Source organism: Salvia splendens, chromosome 2, assembly GCF_004379255.2.
Source record: "Salvia splendens isolate huo1 chromosome 2, SspV2, whole genome shotgun sequence".
Classification (NCBI taxonomy): domain Eukaryota; kingdom Viridiplantae; phylum Streptophyta; class Magnoliopsida; order Lamiales; family Lamiaceae; genus Salvia; species Salvia splendens.
In genome coordinates, this window is record NC_056033.1 from 18,688,711 (window position 1) to 18,712,816 (window position 24,106).

At 39.0% G+C, this 24,106-nt stretch overlaps 2 protein-coding genes and 1 pseudogene across 2 annotated transcripts; 1 reads left to right on the forward strand and 2 right to left on the reverse strand.

Moving 5' to 3' along the window:
* Positions 1–1,570: 1,570 nt before the first annotated feature.
* On the forward strand, positions 1,571–3,858 carry LOC121770624 (probable protein phosphatase 2C 24). Its single transcript, XM_042167379.1, has 4 exons — positions 1,571–1,944; positions 2,192–2,515; positions 2,580–2,685; positions 3,428–3,858. The coding sequence occupies exons 1-4, from the start codon at positions 1,615–1,617 to the stop codon at positions 3,697–3,699; spliced, it is 1,032 nt and encodes a 343-aa protein (XP_042023313.1). The 5' UTR covers positions 1,571–1,614; the 3' UTR covers positions 3,700–3,858.
* A 4,874-nt stretch (positions 3,859–8,732) lies between these two features.
* LOC121762430 (pentatricopeptide repeat-containing protein At3g46790, chloroplastic-like) lies at positions 8,733–10,799 on the reverse strand. Its single transcript, XM_042158311.1, has one exon. It carries the CDS (start codon positions 10,743–10,745, stop codon positions 8,802–8,804), a length of 1,944 nt encoding a protein of 647 aa, XP_042014245.1. The 5' UTR covers positions 10,746–10,799; the 3' UTR covers positions 8,733–8,801.
* A 1,695-nt stretch (positions 10,800–12,494) lies between these two features.
* On the reverse strand, positions 12,495–22,543 carry LOC121775389 (annotated as a pseudogene).
* Positions 22,544–24,106: the final 1,563 nt, after the last annotated feature.

Here is a 24,106-nt window from a genome sequence, read left to right on the forward strand (position 1 = left end):
ATCATCAGAAAAACTTCATCACAGAGGAGCAATAACACAAAATCAGAGCCAACAAACCATTTAGAGGCCACAAACATTGCAACTCAGAGCCTCCAAACCATCACATGGGTGGCTAAAATCACAATAATCCAACCAATGCAGAGAATACATAGATTAGCATGATTTGCTCTCAGAAAAACTTCATCATAGATGAGCATACAAACCAACATAGCCAAGGCAGCAATAACCCTCAATCAATTCCCTAAAAACAGCCTCCAAACCCTACACAAGGGGTGGCTTAGAATTGAAAAAATACTCGCAGATTAGATGAGATCCTTGAGACTAGGCAACAAGATTAACAACATTGCTTTTTCATTCTCGGTGTACTCCACCTTTAATGAAGACGGTGGTTGAGTTTCAGAGTCGTCAAAGGGGTGGGATGGTGGTTGAGTTTCAGAGTCGTCAAAGGGCAGGGACGGTGCCTGCGTTTTAGAGTCGTCCTAGGGCTGGGACGGTGTCTGCGTTTCAGTGTCGTCATAGGGCAGGAACGGTGGTGTATCAGGGTCGATGGTATCCAAAGATGACAACGATTCAAAATCCGGCGTTGCATCCCATTCATCGGCCATGAAAATCGAACAGTGATGGAATAATGGCGGGTAGAGAGGAAATTATAGGAAGCGCCGATTAGGGTTTCGCCGGATGAGAGTGAGGAGAGACGAGAATGTGGAGAGAGAGAGAGAGAGATGAAAGTCAAATGAGGGGTGGCGTTTGGGGGGTGGGGGTAGGTTATGTTTTTCAATTTTTTATTTTTTATTTTTATGTAAATAATGGCATTTAGGTGTAATTTTGATGAATAATGGGGTAAAATTTTATGTCTAAATATAAAAGATTCTAAATGTAACTGTTAAAGTGAGACGGACTTAAATGGTAAAATGTGACTCTTAAACTGAGACGGATAGAGTAGTTACTATTATACTCCCTCCGTCCCGGACTACTTGCACATTTCCTTTTCGGCATGGAGATTAAGGAATGAGTGTATAGCAAAGTCAACAATTGCGGCAGTAGGTGATAATTTTTATTAAAAATGAAAAGAATGCAAATAACTTGGAACGCCCAGAAAGGAAATAAGTGCAAGTAGTCCGGGACGGAGGGAGTAGAATAAATCGAAATTTAGGGGGGAAATCTTAAAAATACTACTCCGCAGGCCCCGGTAGAGGGGTAGGGGAAAGCAAGGGTTTCCAGCATTGCGGAGAGGGCGGCCACGTGTGTAGGGAAGGGCCCCACCATGAAAAGCAAGGGTTTCCAGCATTGCGGTGGTCGGCCCCCATTGGTCCACGTTCTCCGGCACCTAAAGCAGCGCTGGTACACGCGTTGAGCTCGAGCAGACGGGTGGAAGGAACATCGTCGCCACTCTTCCATCTCCCTCCCTCTCTCTTTTCCCCCTTTATTATCATTAATTAATTATTAATTCTATCTTCCTTTGTTCTTTTCCATGTATTTTCCAACTACGTGGTAAATAAAAATATCACACTAGCATCCATTGATTGTTCCAGTCGCTTTCTTATTCGCCTCCTGCTCCAATTACTTTCATTTCATTTTCATTTTCAGTTTTATGCTCTCTTCTCAATCGAAGGGATGGCAGAGATCTGTTGCGAGAGCGAGGGTTCGTGCGAGACTAACAGCAGAGCCGCGCGGAGACGGAGGATGGAGCTACGCCGCGTCAGAGTGGACCTCACCGTTAAACGACGTCGTCTCCAACTCCAATTCCAACTCTCCTCCCCTACAGATTGCGAGAATAAGAAGGATATTCTCCCCAAATTCGGATTCGCCTCCGTTTGTGGACGCCGCCGAGACATGGAGGACGCCGTCGCCAGTCATCCTTCCTTTTGCCGGAATTTCTCCGACGACGATTTTTCCGCCGGCCTACACTACTTTGGCGTCTACGACGGCCACGGATGCTCTCATGTAAATTAATTACGACACCTTTGCTTTTTATATTTATTTGTTATCATTTTTTTGGTAATTATTAGCAACTTTGTCACATTTTATTTTATATATATATATAGGATCCACGTGCTCTTTAACTTTTTTCAACAGTTTTTCACTGAATTCTTTAAAACTCGTACCAAATTAATTAATTGGTGTCAATTAAGTGAAATCTTGGTTAGAGTTGGAGAGGTAGTATGTATAATTGAGCGAATATTGATTACAGGTAGCTACGAAATGCAAGGAGAGATTGCACGAGATGGTGAAGGAAGAGTTAGTCTTCGGAGAAGATCGCGACAGCAGCGACTGGTGGAAGCGCGTGATGGAGCGAAGCTTCAGGCGCATGGACAAAGAGGCGGTTGCATGGGATGAGAGCGCTGCGACTGCGAGCTGCCGGTGCGAGCTGCAGACGCCCGAGTGCGACGCGGTGGGGTCCACGGCGGTGGTTGCTGTGGTCAGTCCGTGCAATATAGTGGTGGCTAATTGCGGTGATTCGAGGGCGGTGCTGTGCCGGAGCGGCAAGGCTATTCCACTTTCCACCGACCACAAAGTGAGTTTTTCCGTTTCCTATTTTGATTTAAGGAGTAGTTGGCTTAGTGTGTGCTTAATTGTAGCCTGACCGGCCGGACGAGATGAACCGGATACAGGCTGCCGGTGGCCGAGTCATATTTTGGGAGGGTGCTCGGGTTCTTGGTGTTCTTGCCATGTCCAGGGCTATTGGTAACTTTACTGAATTTAATTTTAGTTTTTCTTTTTTGTCCCTTTGCTGTCTAATTTTACTTTTATTTACATTTTATTAAAAAGTTAATATATAGAAATAATATTCTCCTTTTCCCTATTCATTTTGTTTATAAAATTAAATAATTTTTTAGAATCCTTAATGCTCGTTCCGTCCAGCTTAAGATGACACATTTTGTCTTTTTAGTTTGTCCCAACTAAGATGACACATTTCCGTTTTAGAAATTTTATCTCTCCAATTAATACACTCAACCATTTTTTCTCACTCCTATTAAAAATTCATCATTCTTTCTTCTCTCTATTTTAATACTTACACTTACATTTTCTCTCTCCAATTATACACTTATAGCTCCTAAAATCCAGTGCCGGCCAAGAAATGTGTCATCGTAGCCGGGACGGAGGGAATAATATATAAGGAGATATTTATTATCGAGCGAATGGAGTAATTGATACTATCTTAGTCCCTTAAAAATAGAAACTAAAAATAGAAATTTTTTTCTTTCTATTTTAGAATGTAGTCCCACGATCCACTAACACTTCCATTATTTTTTCTCTTCTTGTCTCTTACTTTACCCATTTTTTTTTGTTTTCATCTCTCTTACTTTATCCATTCTTCTCTCTTACCTTACCAATTTTACATTAAAACTCGTTTCGTTTAAAAAAGTTTATATTTTTCGAAGACGGGGTAGTACGAATAATAATGAAGGGAAGGTGGCGAGTGCAGGCGATAATTATTTGAAGCCATACGTAAGCTGTGAGCCGGAGGTGACGATAACAGAGCGGAATGAAGAGGACGAGTGCCTAATACTAGCTAGCGATGGGCTGTGGGATGTGGTGTCCAACGACACGGCCTGCGGGGTGGCGAGGATGTGCCTGAAGGGGAAGGAAGGCAGCTCGGACAAGGCGTGCAATGACGCATCCATGCTGCTAACTAAGCTGGCTCTCGCGCGGAGGAGTGCGGACAACGTTACTGTACTTGTTATTGATCTAACCTAGCGATCCACCTCTAAAATTACTCACTTCTTCTCTTTTTGGGTTTAGTTTTTGGTGTAAACGATGGACTTACTTGTTTGGGTTATAATTGTTGGGCATCTCAATCTACTTTCACGATTTTCTTTACTTAATCAATGTGTATGTATATAGTGCGCTCACCTTTTTCTTAGCTCTTGTTCCACCATAAAAAAACCAAACCCAACCCTTCCCCTACATAACTCTTTACTTTATTATTATTATTATTTTTATTTTATTATATTTTTATTAAATAGCTTTATTAGAATTTACTAGAATTTCCGCTCTAAGATGTTAATCGGGTCAATTAATTGAGTTTCTGAGTTATTCCTATTCATGTTATAGACTGGGCAAGGAATTTATCGAATTAGAAGTTTTTAGTCTAACTTCAAATGATCGTGTGTTTTGTTTTTAATCGAATTGCAAATGTTCGTGTTTTGGTGATTAATCGACTGACATAAAAGTTGATACTATTATATTTTATTTTCTAAAATAATTTTCCTTTGGCCACATGAAATATAGAAAATGAGAAGTAAAAAAAAGAGAGATGGATATGAACAACTCAAACGCACAAGATTAATAAAACCAAAAGTATATAATAGTTTCATAAAACAATAACTGAGAAGATATAGAAAAATATGAATCAAGTAGATAATCTGGAAGTGTGAACCATTGAGGACAACGAAAAGATTAATTAAGCATAAATAGAGCGCAAGAAACACACCCCCCCCCCCCCCCCCCAAAATAATTTATGTGGGTCGATCTTAAATATTTACATCCAATGGCGAAGCCACCTTGGCGCCAAGGGCCCCTGGTCCCCCATCAATTTTTCGATTGAGTATATATAATATAGAGGGAACATCTTTTTAAGTACATCAACTATCTCAAATGAGCAAATTTGGTCCGTAACATTTCATAATATCTTTTAAAGTCCATTAACTATAAGTTAATATCAATTCAACTACTTTTTTGTTATTTCCAATATTTTCATGACCAAATTACCCTTAAGGCCATGAAGGGCAATCCAATCTATTTATTCATCCACTTTTTTCTTTCTTCTAATTTATTTGGGTTTAAGTTTAATAGATCTTATACTATTATTATTAATATATACCATACCTTATTTGAATATTATGATATTACTTTCTAGTGCTAGTTAATACTTTTATATGGTTACATTCTCAATTATTTAGATAAAACTAAGATAATTATTTTATTTTAATGATTCTCATAATTTTATTAAGCTGAAAATTTAAGTTAATCATAATATATAATATATACGTGGAAATAAAATTTTAATAAAGTAAAAAAAATATAATTTACGAATAGTTAAGGGAATAGATATGAGAACTATGAACAATTTTTATGATGTTGTAAATGCCCTAATGATAATATTAAGACGCGACATTGTGATACTAAACAATTGATAGCAGCTATTGATATTTTATTTAATTAAACAATCACAGATTTAAATTAATCATATATTCAACTAAGAATGTCATTGTCTTTTTTATTAAATTGATTATTGATAATTTTAACTATTTAATTAAAACTTAGCTCTTTGAATTATTTAAGATTCTATGCATATAAATTTTAATTGAATCATCAATTTTGTATTGCACTTAAAAATATCATATTCTATGTATAGCTTTAAGATTGAAAATTTTATATTCCATCTAATAAAGTGAACTACTTTCAATACAAATATTGTATAAGTATAATGTTTACATTTATTTATATCTTAGTTATTTCACTATTAATATTAAATATAGTACAATGATTTAAAATATTACAAATAAGTAAAACTAAACGTAAATAATTAATAGTAATAGAATATTCACATCATTAAGATATTTTTATTTTGAAATTAAAATTAGAGGAGACATCTTTTTTGGTACATCAACTATCCCAAATTATATACTTTAATGAAAATGAGAGGGTACATAGATTGAATTGCCCTCATTGGCCAAAAGGGTATTTTGGTCATGAAAATATTGGAAATGGCCAAAAATTAGTTGAATTGATATTACCTTATAGTTGATGTACCTTAAAAGATATTATGAAATGTAACGGATCAAATTTACTCATTTGAGATAGTTTATGTACTAAAAAAGATGTTCCGTCTCTAATACATGCAAACTAAAATAAACGTATAGCATCTCTGGCACAGTTGGCTAGAGATGATGTCTTGTAACCCAGGTATCACAAATTCGATTATCTTCAGCAAGATATTTCTCTTCTACATATGTTGTTTTTTTCTTCTCTTCTCATTCTATCTAATGCAATACAATATTCTGCCTACTTTCTATTTTTTGGAACATGGAGTAATTCCTATCTTTTCTCTTTTACACCACTATATATTAATTTTAAATCTTTATCACTTCATAATTGCAATTTCGTTTCCATCTATATTATTCTTACATAAAAATTAAAAATATTAAATATTAACTATATTGAGCTTCCGGCGTTACCAACATCGAATGAACTATATAACTATTAACAGTGATTTGAACCCCTATCATAAAAATCCTAGCTTCGCCAATGTTTACATCCACGGATGAAAAATGCATCTTTATTCAACCACAACCAAGAAGGAAAACTGAATACAAGATCTCATAATTATAAGTTTAGTCAAAGAAAACCTAAATCCCAAAATGGGATACTCTATTCTTGTGGGGTATTTATAGGGCTGGAAATCATCCTCTTCAAATTAGGATAACTCTAGACTATAGAGGCCAAATCTTAAACGAAATCGTATAAAGGCATCTTTCACCCTGGTCTGGATCCAGGCCAAGTCCCCTCCACGTCATTATGCCCCTAATATTTTGTGTCAGGCCACAACTCCTATAACCTTATAGGCCCCATCCACACCCTAACTATAAAGTTACACTATTCACAACTGCAAGTTATTTTACTCGTAAAATAGAAAAATATTGAATAATTAAAACACGAAAAACTCATTGTTCAGTCGAAAACAAAAATTTACAAACATAAAAAATAAAAAAAAGTTAAAACACAACATCAATGCTGGAAAACATTTGTAAGTGTCCAAATTTCTTCAATTAGATAAGCTTGAAAGTGAGTGTGAGCTTATTCTTCGCGCATCTCAGTTGAACGGGCCATGACATTGCGCATGTCAAGAGGAAAACCCTGAACTAGAGGGCCGTTTACAAAGAACGAACTGGAGGTGCTCGAGCATGCGTCGCCACTCCATGTGATGTATAAAGTCTCACATCAATGTTATGCATTTATAATACATGCATACATGATATAGGCGATTAGTGGATGGTGCCATCCATGGGCCACTCCTTTCACTATAACCCACCGTGCTTTGAGGACTTTGAATGCTCGCTCCACATCTTTCCGAGCCACCGCTTGCTTTTGGGCGAACAATGACTTCTTCGGCGTTGTCGAACATGTGATAGTCTTCACGAACAGGGGGCTATCGTGGGTAGATCCCATCCGCCGATGGTACCCTATACTATACCGACGGTGGTTGGCCGTGAACTCTACGTTCGTCGCTTGCCCGACACAAGGTCGTTGAACACTGGAGACTCGTTTAACACATTGAGGATGTTGTTCGAACCAGCGACCCCAAAGTAGACATGCTAGATCTACAATCGTTGGTTGGAAACAACCTCCAACACGATAGTTGGATGTGTGCCCTTGTTCCCGCTAGTGTATTGTCCTCTCCATGCATGTTGTTGGACAATTCTTCCACTACTAGTGCACAGTCGATGCTGCCCAGCATCCCGATGAAGCTGTGGGCCTGCTCGTGCATGTTTACCAGCCTCCGGATGTCGTCGGTCATTAGCTTTCTCAAGTATGTATCCTTGAATGCTTCGACAACTGCCCGACAGAATTTAGCTAGGCAATCTCGTCTAGTGTGCTTGCTTACATGGAGATACTCGTCGAACATATCTGAAGTTGTTTCGTAAGCGAGTTCACGTATGGCGGGTGTTACTTTCTGCAAAGTCGATATACTTTGCTGATCAATAGCATCAGTGTTAGCTTGAAATACGAGTCATGAGCTACAACCGCGTTGACGATGCGCAGGAATAAAGGCTTTTGCATCCGGAAACGATGGTGGAACATCTGATCACTGCATCGAGGATCTCTAGAGAAATAGTCTGTGAATAGCCGCAAATGAGCTTGCTCACGGTCTCGGTGGATATACATTCGAGTCCGTGGTACGCGAGCGTGTTGTTTATTTCCTCTTGGATTGCAGGCATCCCTCCTCCAACATTATGGCAATGCTGCCTTCGATTGCTCATTGATCAGGCCGAGGAGGCATTTTGACGAATGTATTTGAGTGATTTAGTTTGAGAGGGAGAGAAATGAAGATGAAAATGGTATGGAATTAGATGGTATTTATAAGGAAAAAATTGAATTAAAAAAAACATTGAGTTGCTGCTCGAGTCGGGCCCGAAACCCCTCCAACTCCAACGTTGGGCAGGACCGCAACCAGGTCACTACTCCATCACCAGGTGCGGCCCAGCCACGTCCCCTCCCCTCCATCTCACACTAAGTTCACTATGTGTCCAATTCGACGGACCATTGGACGACTTCTAATCTTCCCGTTGACATGTTAGCCGACAGGTGAGTTTGGGGGACCGCTGACCAATGTCAGTCCTCCGTCATTTGATCTGCCTCCCATCTTCGTTTATTCTTTACTCACTTTCTTTTCTATAAAAACTCATTATACACCTCAAAATACCACCATCGAAGTCATCCATCATCCGAGAACCAACACTTTTGAAGTGGGAATGCAAACAACTACCCACCACCCTCTTTAAAAAGAGAAGGATATTCACATCACCTTTTGTGGGAGGATGGCACCTAATTCACTTATCAAGCATATTTGCTCTCACTTTAAACAGAATTTTTTTATCAAGGCAGCCAATAACATCTATTATATTTGCAATGCATCGATGAGTAACTTGTACTGGATGTACAAGTCACTTAGACAACTTATATCTCAATTTCATTATACTTGTAGATGTTAGCACAAGTCTCTTACGTATCAAAAAAAGCACATCCTCTATGTCCGACCTATTGTAATTGAATACATATAGAAAAGAATGAGTTGATCACCAATAATCCCCACACGAGCATTTCCCATCTCTGAAATGGTGAAACCGATTAATATCCCTAACCATAATCTCTCTATCTCCAAACTTGGACATGAACTTGGTGAACGAGTGACAATCTTCACACAACCTCAGATTCTTGCTAATCCTTATCGTCTCTCCTCTCCTGCAATTTATCAAACCAAACGCCACCGCCAATTTCTCACTGTGCCCCAACAGCACCCGCTGCTTCTCCTCCGTGTCAAGCTCGTACAGCACCGATTTCGTCTCTGGAACGTACCCCTGCTCCATCATCTCCTCCGACAGCTTCACCACCAAGGCGTGGACCAGCTCGATTTGAGGATTCACCTCGTCCACGGACCTTATCGAGTACACCCTTTTCTTCGCCTCAATCCAGCACCATCCCGGCACCTTCTGCAGCCCCTTCTCTTCCAGCAGCTTCTTCACTCTCTTCACCTCGCCCCACATCTTCGCCTCCGCGTATATCTCAGCAAGAAGCACGTAGTTCCCTGCGTTCGTGGGCTCGAGCTCGAACAGCATCCTGCTCGCCCTCTCTGCAAGCTCCATGTTGCAGTGAATCCTGCACGATCCGAGGAGAGCTCCCCACACCATCGCCCCTGGCTCATCCCGCATATCGGCTATGATCCTAGCCGCTTCCTCTAGCCGATTAGCTCTGCCGAGAAGATCCACAATGCAAGCGTAATGCTCTACGCTAGGGCGAATCCCATGCTCTCTCGTCATCGAATCAAACAACATTTTTCCCTCGTCAACTAGTCCAGAATGGCTGCAAGCTCCCAACACGCTGATGAACGTTACTGGAGTAGGCGACACGCCTCGTTTCACCATCTCCTGAAACGTCGCAAGCGCCTTTGACCCGAGCCCGTGAACTGCATAGCTCGAAATCATGGAATTCCAAGAAACAACATCCCTCTTCTCCATCTGATTGAAAACATTCTCCCCCAATTCGACATCCCCGCATCTAGCATACATAGTGACAAGCGCATTCATAACCGGCAAGATCGAATCGAGCCCTTTCCTAACTACATATCCATGTATCAACTTCCCCTGCTCCAGAGCAGCCAGCGTCGCGCACGCCTGAACCACACTGACCAATGTGACCGAGTTAGGCAGCACGTCGTCGCTACCCTCCCGCATCATCTCCCCGAAAACCTCCAGCGCCTCCAACGGCCTCGCATTCTTAGCAAAACACGCGATCATAGCGCTCCACGAAACCAGATTCTTGGCCGGCATCGAGTCGAAAACCTGCCTAGCACTCTCCACGCACCCGAATTTCGCATACATGTCAACCAAAGTAGTCATCACATGGAGCTGCCTCTCGTGTCCGCGACGCAGAACTTGCGCGTGAACCTCCTTCCCCCGGAGGCGCTCGAAACCCGAAACAACGCACGCCTTTAACACATAAGTGTAAGTGAATCGATCAGAGGGCATCCCAATCCAATTCATCCGCCTATACAATCTCAGAGCCTCCTCTCCATCGCCCAACATAGCGAGAGCGCGAAAAATCGCGTTCCAAACGTAAATCGTTTTTTCAGTAATTTCATCGAACACTTGGCGGGCGTGATGGGAAGAGCCGAGTTCCGCATACATGTTGATGAGCTTTGTGGCCAAGAATGGATCTTGAGCGAAGCCATCTTGGGTGAGGCAGGTGTGAACGGCGAATGCGTCGGAAAAGCTGTGATTTTGGGCGCAGGATTGGATGAGGAGGTTGTAGGTGAGTTGGGTGGGATTATCCTCGTGGGAGAGCAATTGGATTGCTTGTTTGAGTTTGCCCTTTCGGCAGAGGGTCTGGATGGAGTGGTTTTTGCTGGTGGTGGAGGTGGGAATTGTGAGGGTGGAAGTGGAGACGAGGGAGGCGGTAGTGGAGAGGCGGTGGCGTGAGGGTGCACGGAGGTGAGTCGGCTGGAGAGTTTGGATTTGGAACATTCGGACATTTGTGTTTGTATGTGGAGATTCTGTTGTGGCCCTAAACAAATCAACATGTAGATTTTTTTCGGTGAATATGCAAAATGCACCCTAGGAATAGCTTATATTGCAGAGCGCACCCTTAACTAGCTTAGGAAATGATTTGTTGCATTCACCGTACTGAGTACTACATCCGCGTTCAAGATGTCCGTTTTTTCTTTTTAGTTTATCTCACTTAAAATGTAGACATTTTATAGTTGAAAATAAATCTTTCTTTCCTCTCTCCTTATTATAATACTTCAACTATCTTTTTTTCTTTCTACTTATTCCACCTAACAACTCAACCTAAAATCCGGTGTCACTCAAGAATGTGAACATTTTGAATGATACGGAGGGGAGTATTATCCGCAACTATTAATTATTAAAAAAACTATGTGTATTATACTGTTACTCCCTCGTCCCGAAAGAATATGTATTTTGGGTTTGACACGAGTTTTAATGTAGAATTGATTAAGAAGAGAGCGGCGGAGAGAAAAAATAATTAAAGTATGTTAGTGGAGAGTGGGTCCCATCTATTAAATTAGAAAGACTTTTCAAAACTAGAAAATACATATTCTTGTGGGACGAACTAAAAAGGAAAAAGTGCATATTCTTGTGGGACGTATGGAGTAATATTTTATCCATTTCTTTTGTTATTTTGTTATTTCTATTATTTTTCAACTAAACAACTAAATATATACTTCCTCGTCCGCCATTAGAAGTCTCGATTTACCATTTACTCCGTCCATGACAGGAGTCCTGATTCACTTCTAAATTTATTTACTTTTATAGTAAAATTGAACGGGGACGGACTAAAATAGAAAACTGGGACCCCAAGTGATGGACGGAGATAGTAATAAATGTCATGTGTTGTCAACGAATCGAACGATACAACTCGCACTCTAGTACGCTAAAATGTTTGAACTCTACGTGCTCATTGTCTTAGTGTCGTACTCGACGTTGAGCTTGCATGTTCACACCTAAACTGCTGATGCTCTAACACGTCAAATGTAGCCGCTTCATATTAGTCCTTATAATTTTTTATTTTTTTAAACATGACATGATACAATGTGTATGTCACACTAGTTTAGAAAACTCAATTATAAAATTAATTCGAGAGAACAAATTCATTTAGGGAACGCTTATCAAAGTGCAAATGGTCAATTTTATCCTATCATCTAGGGATAGGGATAGGGATGTAATGTTATCTACTTAAGCCATTGAACGAATACACAATATAATGTAAGATAAGCTTCCGCTCAATGAGAAAAACATCCTAATGATGTGACAAAATCGTATAAACACCTTAAACGATATGATATAATCGAGTATGATTACACTTCTGTAAGTTACTCATCAATTTTCCATTACCAACATTGAAGTGATGTATAAAGTCTCACATCAATGTTCTAATTACCAAATTTTTATTGCGAGACATTGTATTCCAAAAATTAGACGAGTACTAAACGAGATATTTTCGGATAAACACCACAAACTATAAAGACAAAATGAACCATCAAATTAGCATCCTGAATCGGTTTTATTTAAATACTAGCAAATTTCAAAATTTCATATTACACATCATGTGCCCATTAGGTAATATAGTGATAGAGTTCATACGATACATCCCTGATTTTATCCAGGCAGGTAAAACAAAAATTAATTTAGAGAAAAACACCGTAATAACTTAGGTAAATGAGGCAAGTTTAGCAAAATATGTAAAACAAATTCCTATGCTAAACCTGAGTAAGACACAGAAATTTAGCAACAAAACTACATCAGTCGAATCATAGATTGCGTTCTGAAATACTATATTAGAGGGAAATGACAAAACAAAAATACAGCACTTGGCCATTTGATAATACTTGCGTCCGAATCAGTCTTTAGTGGTATCCACCTCAGGAAACAATACATTCTGTCATTGCACAGTGCCTTTGCACCATGTGCATGCCTCTGAGTTCTACAAAGTTGAAAGAAACCAGCATACATAATTTAGTTAACGAACGACAACGAATCCTTATAGAACCATTATATGCTAAAAATGAAGAGTACTTAATTTACTGATTCTTCACTGTCTTTCATAGCTCTGATATAATACATTGGGTAGACAACAAATGGTGTTTGCAAAAGAATCCCACTTAAATTATAGTCCTGGTCACTACTACAGGTACAATACTAACTGGAGAAGAAAATTTAAATTCAAATGAGTTTAAGTAAATTTCTACAGTTTGTTAAACTACAATTTTCAATTTACAAAATAAAAAAGGGGGCAACTTATATGCAAAAGTGACAATGGTTTCTTTATTAACATAATTCCTCTAGATTAAGAATTTAATATTTTTTTTAAAATGATGATCCTTTTCTGATTTGACCATGTTGCATAACAATTTCAACATGGAAAGGATAACTGTCCAAAAATAAAAGAAGAGCATATCAGTTGGACGAGGCAAAGTCCTTGATTTGATCCATGTTTGTTAGATCAGGAGAAAGACCACCATGCATGCAAAGTATCTTATCGTCTATAAGAGCCGCTACAGGAAGGCAGTTAAAACAATCAGTGAAAACTTTCCACACCCTAACATTAAAACGGCGTTTACATTCATCATAGAATCCATATATCCTGTTAACTGATGCGCATTCATGATTTCCTCTTGAGAGAAACAAATTTTCTGGATACTTGATCTTGTAGGCAAGAAGAAGGCAATTTGTCTCTAAACTCTGCTTGCCTCGATCAACATAATCTCCTAAGAACAGATAATTGGCTTCCGGAGGGAATCCTCCATACTCAAAAAGCCTCCAAAGATCTCCATATTGTCCGTGAATATCACCTGCAATCCACAAAGAAATGAGTAACTAAATCCTATTTTTTCTCAAGTGAGATGAAAAAAATTGAGACTTCGACAAACACAGAATAATGGACTCCAACTCAATTAACAAAGGAGCACGCGTCTGTTCTCGACCTTTAGCAAATAGTGATAAGTGAATACAAATAAACTATCTATTCGGGGAAATAATGCTGTTTACGAGGCTGTATACCAACACAAGGAAGGGAAGCAGTAATCTACCAATAGAAGGAAAGGATTGTGCAGACTAACTAAGTGATTATTAATTTAAGTCCCAGGTATGAGTACGAAGGAGCACTATCCACAATTGACTTCATATTATATGTATGCAGTGCTCAAAAGCTGGTTAAAATAGAAGAAAAAGAAAAGAGCAACCCCACAAAAAAAGGCAAGGATGTGCATTGGGTAAGTAGGTTTGAACTACCTAGCATATAAACACTCAAGAAGAGTCACATTCATTACTCAAAGATGAGGTAACTCATAAATAAGAGGCATGCTTTTCTCACTTGGGGGCAATAAGGAAATCTTCAATTTTTTGGACAAGGTTTACTTTGAAGGATATGCAAAGGGCCAAAGGTAATTGCATCACTTTTATCACTTTTTCCTCTGTTAAAAACAGCTAGTTATCTCTGTATAATCAGGAGCAAGTGGCATAATAACATTTTGATTGGGCTTTTTTGCCTTTTGGATTCCAATGTCATGAACTTGTATAGCTCCTACACAGATTGAATGCCTACTCAAGCAACAATGTTGCACTCATATCCATTGAATTTCTAGATTTCAAAGAATATTAAATATATTGTAAGTCATCGCGGACTTTTGAAAGTTGAATGGAAAATTGAAGTGCTCATATAAGAATAGAATGGCTAGATGGTTTACATATATGTAGCAGAACATTATTATCATATCACTACATAAAAGTCATATACATAATGCAGAAATATAAAAATCTAGCTTTATGCCAACAATTCTAGAATCTTGCTCAGGCGCATAGGAGGAAGTTAGTCATGTGACAGACTGACAGTAGACAGAACCAGCAAAATTTTCTTAATGCCACAAACAAGCAGGGGCGGAGGCTACTGGCAAAATTCCACGAATGTACGTCATGGGAGATGATATCCGCCATTTGTATCCGGAAAAAAAACGTTTCCAGTGATGGGAAAGACGCGTGAGCCTCTTGCGTGTTTTAACCAAACACGCGATAGTCTCTTGCGTGTTTTAACCAAACACGCGATAGTCTCTTGCGTGTATACAAGACACGCGTTACTCTCATGCGTGTTTTAATTAAACACGTATCAAGCTCATGCGTGTTTGAATGAATGAAAAATCGACGATTCTCCCCTCTTCCTTCACTCCCAGCAGCTCCCTCTCTGCACGCCCAACAACGAGACGGCGCCGAATTCGTCATCTAGCCGATGAAAATCGAAGTGAATCCGACATCTAGCTGCTCCCATTCCTCTTTTAAGTGTTGTTAGGTAACTTTTTACCCTTAATTTCGATTTTAGTTGCTTATAGATTTAGGCATGGTTTGAAATTTTTTGTTGAATTATTGAATTTGTGAATTATTGAAATTGGTGTCGAATTTTTATTGAATTATTGAAATTGGTGTCGAATTTTTGTTGAATTACTGAAATTGGTTTCGAATTTTTGGTGTTGGGATGAATTTGTGATGAATTTGGTGTTGAATTGTGATGAAAGACATATGTTAAAAGACATATTAAACTTTACAATGTTTATGAATCTTATTATTTTGTAATTTGTTCCAATCAAAAAGTATACTTTGCTTAATCGGATTTAGAATAGTTAAAAGCAAATTAGTTGAAAGCACCGTCAACTTTAGATTTGTTTAGTTCTCTTAACAATGAAAATTGATTTGTTTTGATAAACTAAGATTGTTGTTTGATGCAAAATTGTTGTTAGTAACTAAGATTTGGTGTTGGATTTGATCTCAGAGGATTGAACTCTATATGAGCTGATTGAATTTTGAAATATAAGTAAAATATATGGAGTAATGTATACTAATTGATTTTTATATATACACTTAACTAGATGACGAGCCAAAGATCCTTCTATATTATAATTAAACATGTTGTTAATTGTTGATTATATTAGGATGTCGCGATATGGACCAGAAGATCCTTCTGTATTGCATTATCAGCACAGTCATATATCTCGCAAGGCGTGGGCAGGCGACGAAGCAACTCCTTTCAATATGCGGCGCTTTGAGGGCCATTTTTAGGAAATAGATAATCATCACAGACGCGTGATTGATTATGTCTGCAGATTTGGTTTTGGTGGAGTTTTTTACTGTGGGAAGTCTCTAGATGTAGATCATGCTTTGATCACAGCTTTGGTTGAACGTTGGAGGCCAGAGACACATACATTCCATCTTCCCGTAGGAGAAACTACTATTACATTACAGGGCATTCAAGTATTATGGGCTCTACGTGTAGATGGAGTACCCTTTACAGGAAATGGTTATTGTGAATCTGGGTGGAAGAGTTTATGTGATGAACTGTTGGGCTTCTATCCCCTTCAAAGCGAGATGAAGGAAAACGGTATCTTGGCATCGGCTCTAATACATAGGATGGCGATTGAACTGTTAGAAGATGGTCTGGAAGACGAAGCCTACATTCAACGGGCACGTATGATTGTGCTTGTGCTATTGGGAGGGTTGATATTACCCGACGGCTCAGGGTGTAAGATACCTCTGATGTGGTTGACCCAACTTCGAGATGTAGAGGCTGCCTCTATGCTTAGTTGGGCGAGTGCTGCACTTGGTACATTATATCATAATCTTTGTGAGGCGTCCATGGGCAAAAGGATAGACATTGGAGGTCCGACAGTACTCCTACAACTGTGGGTGTGGGAGAGAATGCCCACTTTGAGACCCGATTTTGTGATGGCACATATACATACAAACAACACTCCATGTGCATTAATGTAAGTTTGTTGTTTCCTCTCTTTTGTGTATTTAATGACAACATATTAAATTGGACACTTTTCTCATTGTAGGTGGACTGGCTCATATATGATAAACAAAGCCCCCAAACATTCTGTTCGATATTATCGTGAACAGTTAACATTACTCCAAAATAGCCAGGTAAAATGAATAATGTTTTGATATATATTTGTCTAATAGTTTAATGTAAACTTGTTATTGTAGTTTATTTGGATGCCATATGTGGACCGTCAATTGCCAGACTCCTGCCTCAAGACAAACAACAGTTGGAGATCTGTGACGTACATGGTTTGTTGGGCTATTGTCGAAGCACATGAGCCTGAGAGCGTTGTGAGACAATTTGGAGGCACTCCGTTCATTCCGGAATTACATGATTGGGGTTTCAATGAAACTCATTTCAAAACAAATCATCGTGGAAAATCTAAGACGAACTGGGCTATGCAGAACAAGGCTTACATTCAACATTGGGAGAGAAGGTCAGAGTTCGTGTCTAATTATTACATGGAGCGTCTTGAAGACCACGTGCATGTGATTAGAACTCGATTATACATGGAGTGGTATTTTAAAATAACTATTACATATATCACACTGCCGGGTAGACTTCCAGAAGTAGGGATGAACACTGTTGCATCATCATCAACACTCCAAGTAAGTATTGTATTTTTATAGTTGTTGTTTCATTTAAAGTATTTATGTTATTAACTATTCACGTTTTATTTATTACAGGCTGAGACATTGGCCCGGGTATTTCAATTGTCGAGCGGTTTTGACCCAGCAAACGCCGTAGGATTGTTGCATGAGATTAACAATCTTGTTGTTAACTGCCTTAACGATTGCGGTGAGAGTGAACGCACAGTCATACCTTCCACACAACGCACTGATGTGGATATGTCCCGGGGTTTTATCCAAAGAGCTCGCGGTATTGGTCAAAGAGGTGTCCGAACAGGCGGGCATGGTTATTCACGTCATTTCAGAATGTCCCAAGACATGCCAGGGTCATCACATGCCGCAAATGAAGAAAATATTAATTCAGATGACAACATAGATTTGGATACATTCATCGACAATTTTGATGTTGAGCCTGAAATGTAAAATCCACCAGCATCAGATCCCTCTAGTTGGTTTCCTACCTGGTCAGACGCGCCACAGTCTAGTTGGGTGACTCCCTTTGATAGAGTTGGGCTACCATGGAAGCCTACTACACAGGATTCATTCTTCTCAGATGTCCATATCATGCACTCTCCAACAAATGAGGAATTGGATGATGATGATGATGATGATGATGATGATGATGATGACGATGCTGATGATGCTCTTGAGAGTTCTGCACAATTGGAGCGTCCCAGAAGTAGTGCCTACATAGAGCGCCCCACGAGGAGAGAACATATAGACCCTCCTAGGAGTAGTGTACAAATTGATCGCCCTAGTAGTAGTGCACACACGTCCCGACCCGACAAGGAACGCTCCAGGCCAAGTTTGTCTCAGACAATTATGGGCATGTTCCCACGTAGAAGGTCTAGCCGTGACAATAGAGGAAAAGGCCCGAGTAAATATACACCATCGTCCTTTAAGTAGACAGTTATCATGATATGTACTGTGTACTTATTACAGGTGGATTGATCAATAAATAGGGTAAACTCTGTCAAAATTTTTCGTAACAAGATGATTTTTACGTAACAATATTACTTAAGAATGTCATTTCAGTCTTAAACATGGTTAGAAAATCTAAAATACTATTCGTAAACATAATAAAATTCAAGCCTCAAACACGATTCTCAAATATATTATGACTACACAACACGTCCTAAAGTGCACTTTCTTCTATTGTGGCCGGTCTCTCCACAAAGGCGGCATCGAGGAGGAGCTCTTGGCGCATCTTCTTCGCGCTCATCCATTTGGTTGTGTATCCTGCCTCTGTTGTACCGCCCACGTGAACGAGGAAGTAGCCGTGCTGGTGAACATTCCAACGTCCATTCAGGTTCATACCAATAATCTTGGTGTCTCAATGGACGGAACGCAGCTGTATAAAATTGCAACCGTAAGACATGATAATAATGTAAGAATAAGAAGTATCTAAATAACATACCTGCGTACTGGTGAATCCAAACATCTGTATGGTATCGGGAATCAACATGACTAAAGATGTCATCACTGCGTTCTCTCAGCACCGCAACAGCGTGAGAGCAAGGCATTCTCTAGGTCTGCCACTTTCCACATGAGCATCTCTTTTCACGATAATTTACAACATGTATATTATGGCCTCTACCCGGACCTCTGTGATAGGTTAGCACCTCATAAGTTCCACGTGCTATGCTTGTAGTCCTAACATGATGACGTCTCCCTCGACGGTCATTCTTCTGAAATAACTCCCACGCCCACAGTGTCAAAGGCGTCTGACATTGTTTGGCTAGAGTCGTTCGGTTAACAAACCAGTCGATGGTCCGTCAGAATGTAATATCAATGATAGCTCTAATTGGGAGTTCCCTTGCAGATAACAACACATTGTTATAACACTCGGCCATGTTAGTAGATGTCTCACCCCATCGACGAAATTCATCGTGTGCCATAGTCCACTGCGATCTATCTATGGTGGTTTCGAGGTACCTCAGAGCTTCTGGACTCACCTTTTCTAATTCACGCCTTGTAGTCCAATATATCCGCTCCTCAATTACTTCACCCATTATCCATACCCATTTCTTCACTCCAGGGCCTTTGTGTCTTTGTAACACATTCGATCTAACGTGAACTAAACAATATCGATGATAACCAACTGTTACCTCTTTCCACACATCAGACTGCATGACATTTATAATGCCTTGATGTCTGTCTGATATTATGCACACTTCCTGGTCATGCTTTATAATATGCACTCTGACAAGATTCAAAAACCAACTCCAACTCTCATTTGTTTCTTCATCAACAATGGCAAAAGCAACAGGCAAACAGTTCTTATTTGCATCGTAACCTACTGCAGCAAGTAGTTTACCTTTCAGTCTTCCACGCAGGTGAGTCCCATCAACCGATAAGACCGGCTTTGCTAGTTGGAACGCCTCTATTGCTGGCCCAAATGCCAAAAATACGTAGCGGAACACCTTTGTATTACCTTGACTCAATATAGGGTCATGCAACCACTCAACGATTGTCACATGATTTTGACTTTGCAACTCAGTCAGGTAGCTGGGGAGTTGTCTGAATGATCCCTCCCACCCACCATATACAAGCTCAATAGCTTTTCTGCGAGCATACCATGCTTTCTTGTAGCTGATTTTCACGTGAAATTTATCTTTGATATATGTACCTACCGCAGAAGGCTTGAATTCAGCATCGTTTTCAATTTGACTTCGAATACAGAGAGTAATCATGGATGATGTAAGATTAACTTGTTCACTTGGATCGTGATCTTCCATACAACAATGACGATCAATGCATGAATTGATAGACCAACTACCATCGCGTTTCTTAGACGTTGCTTTAACCTCCCAATTACATGGGTATCGTTGCCCAAGGTCCTTGCCTTTTCTTTTCGGACCAAATGGGTCCCTACAAACTGCGTGCCATCTTCTAGATTTACTATCCATAACCTCATACATCCGACCTGTTCCCACATGCCATACTGTTACAGCAGTTTTCAACTGCAATTTGCTATCAAATTTCGTTCCCACATCTATATGTCTCAGATTATCCTCATCCCAATACCACATATCTTCTTCACCCACTCCATGGTCTTCTGAAAAGTAACCTCGACAGCCTTCACATGGTAATGATCGAAAAAATGGTAACCCTTCAGGCACGTAGTCGGGAATAGGTTGCTCCCCACGAACAGATGGTTGTACATAATTCTCAACCATCATATCAAGTGTCTCGTCGTCTGTAGAATCTTCACATGATTCTGCACTATAATCAAGATCACTTGGTTGAGAACCATCTGAACCATCACAATTATCAGAACCATCACAATTATCAGAAGCATCACAATTATCATAACCATCTGAACCATCATAACCATCACATGTCACATTTGGTACATCTAGTTGTTCATCAACCTTCCTCCCAAATGTGTTGAATTCAAAGCTATGATATTCATCATCCCTCCTAGATGTCCCGACATCAAAACTATGATAATCATCTCTCCTAGATGTTCCAACATCATGATGAGTGATAGGTGGTTCAAATTGCAACGCAGTAGTAACCGGAGTATATTCAATAAAAAGTTCAATTTGACGTGAATTTTCAGCAAACATATACTCCAACAAATATCATCCACTGGTGTAGCTATATAATTCACCACTCCACTAAAAACCACAGGATGCCTTCATGTTAAATCAATCGTATGTGCATCCAAATCAATTCCAATTTTTTCACATATCATTGAAACTAGCTGATAATAAGATATCTTTTCATTCAATATAATAAATGATTTTGCACGAGGGGGATCATAAGCAACACCCAAACTTGGGAGCTGAATAATTTTCCCATCCCAATATAAACTCACAAACACCATCAAACCTGCAAAAATAAGTACGACAAAACATCATATACTCTAAATTCAACATACTTAAATAAATATTGCACAAAACATCATATACTCTAAATTCAACATACCAAGTTCTATGCTTCGATTATATATTTAGTTTACAATGCATACATATAACTACATCAATGGCCTAAATTCAATGTTTTTCTTGTCATACAATGTCAAACCATGAACCCTAAATCTATACTTAACTAACATATAGCAATGATAATTGAAATTAATGGTCAAAAATTACCTAACATCACTTAAAATAGGAATTAGAGCATCAAAATATCGGATTCACTTCGATTTCCGCCGGCTAGAGACGTTGGACTGGAACATGTATCCAAGGCAAACACGCGAGAGCGTCACGCGTGTTTAAACAAAGACGCGAGAGCGTCACGCGTGTTTAAACAAAGACTCGAGAGCGTCACGCGTATTTATAAAAGACGCGAGAGCGTCATGCGTGTTTATAAAAGACGCGAGAGGCTCACGCGTCTTTCCCATCACTGGAAACGTTTTTTTCCGGGTACAAATGGCGGATATCATCTCCCATGACGTACATTCGCGGAATTTACCCGGAGGCTACTTGAGCCCCAAATTCCACAGGGAAAATTCCCCCCACCCCAAAAAAATGCTCACATATGCAATTTTGTTCTTTAATTTCTTTAAAAAAAATCAAATTTCCTTATATATGCTCCCTCTCAAACCCGCAAAATTTCCTCATATATATTTTTTCCTATCTAAATAGAATTCCTGGCACAGCCACTGCAAATAAGCATGTTTTGCATTGTGCTAAACCAGTAGATTTTTCTTGATAAAAAGTCTCTTCAACTTGCATAAATTTTAGCAATAAAAGTATCTCATTGAGCATACTAAGTTACTAACAATACCAGTAACTCTAGATTTAACTTTTTTCCCAAAAAGAATTAGTCGGCTGAGATAAATAGCCAAAAGATTCAGTTGACTGAAGAAAAAAAATTCTTTAAAGCGTGTAGCTACTTCTCAAAAAGATATCTTGTCTCACTAACAGATTCCTCATACTTTCAGATCTTAAAATGCATTGAAATTCTAAAAACTGAAATGATCAGCTGAAATTCCGAATGAAGCTATTACTACTTCCAATATACAGCAAGTTGATGAGCTTGGCAAATGAAAACTCATATCCAATCTCAGAACAGCATCATCAACAGTTTCACACTTGTTTACTTATTCTACATTTTCAAAAGTCAACAATTGTGAATTTATTTGGCGAATGAAAGGAAAGTAGTGTACCGCAGATCTTGATAGGGGCTTCGAGCTCGAGGAGATTGGGCTGGGAGAGGAAGATTTGGCGCGAGGTGGAGCAGAGAGCGCGGATTTCATTCTCGGAGAGCTGGACCTAGCGCACAGTTCTGGCGTTGCGGAACTCCAGGAGGCGATTGATGATGTCGTCGAGCACGGCGGGCTCTATCCCGGCCATTCTACCCTATGCCCTTGCCGACAAACCCTAGATTGGGGAAATGAAAAGTAGGAAAAGGAAAAAGTAGTGAAAATCCCCCTCGTTCCGTTGCCACGGCGGAGAGGACTAAATTTCATGCAAAGAGAAAGAAGAATCGGTAAATCTGCTGCGGCTTCCAAATAATTGCGTTGGCATGGACGGAGTATTTGCAATGGAGCAGCACGTCGAGAGAGAGAGGGGAAGAGAGGCGTTGTTTGATTGAATTTGAAATCTAGGGTTACGAATTACGATCGATGGTTATTCACTCCTCCCTCTTTCTCTTGTATGAAGAAACACTAATTTGTCTTAACTTAATCACAATGCCACTGCAAAAAAAAGAAAAGGGCAAAATCATGTACTTACTCAAACGAGACCATTTTTATTTTTTTTAAATCTTACTCTATTATCTACATTATTCTTTTTATTATTTTAACTATTTACTTCCTTTTTTCCATTGCTAATGAGACACTTCTTTTTTGCCGTTATTTTATTAAGATAATAGTAATAAATAATTAAAGTATAGAAAAATTAAAGTAAGAGATAAAATAATATAGAAGAGAATCATATATACATTATTATCTTATTTACTTTACTTTATCTCTAGTCTAACTATTTATTGTTCCCTTCGTCCCACAATAATTGTCACTCTTATTGTAGGCACAGGTTTTAAGAAACGTAAAGAAAAATTGGTTGGAAAAGTTAGTAGAATGTGAGATCCATTTTTTTATATAGTTTTATAATAAAATGTGAGTAAAATGAGTTAGTCGAATGTTGGACCTACTTACCATTTATGGTAAAAATGAAGTGTGACAATTATTATGGGACGGACCGAAATGAAAAAAAATAACAATTATTGTGGGACGAAAAAAATATCATTTTTGCAAAATAACATCCGATTCAAATCGCCTGACTTGTAGTATTTTTACTGATAAACTTGGTAGATGATTCAGACTCATACCGGAATACGGCTAACCTCATGAAAACTGCATTTGAAGTAGAATCTTGCTCTTTTCATGAACTCCCTCCAACCATCTGTCACCTTTGTTGAAAAAGCATCCCTTATCCAAACTCTTGATGCACTAAGATGGATAGAGAAAGAGAGAGGATCAGACATGTGTATAACCTTACACAATATAGGATCAGTTCAGACAATCATGAATCCATGATCATATATGATTCGTCCCTAAGAATGTTTGTAAAGTCTAAAACATATAACTGCATTATAAATCCTACGATTCGACAGCAAAGAATGTTTGTGTTCTTCCTCGTATTCATTCTCATCCATTTGATCATGCAGTGGCGGACGCAGGATTTTAATACTTGGAGTCCAAATTACTACATTTTCCGTTTACATAAAAAAGTGTTATATTTTCATTTCTGTCTGTTCTCCAAAATTAGTCTCATACTAAAAATGGAAAGTCACTATTAATTATTCACTTTTTATTTTCTTATAAATAAAAATTACATAAAACTATTAGTGTGAGAAAAAAAAATATACATGAATTAGTATGAGAAAATTTTAAAATGAAAACAAATCCAGTAATG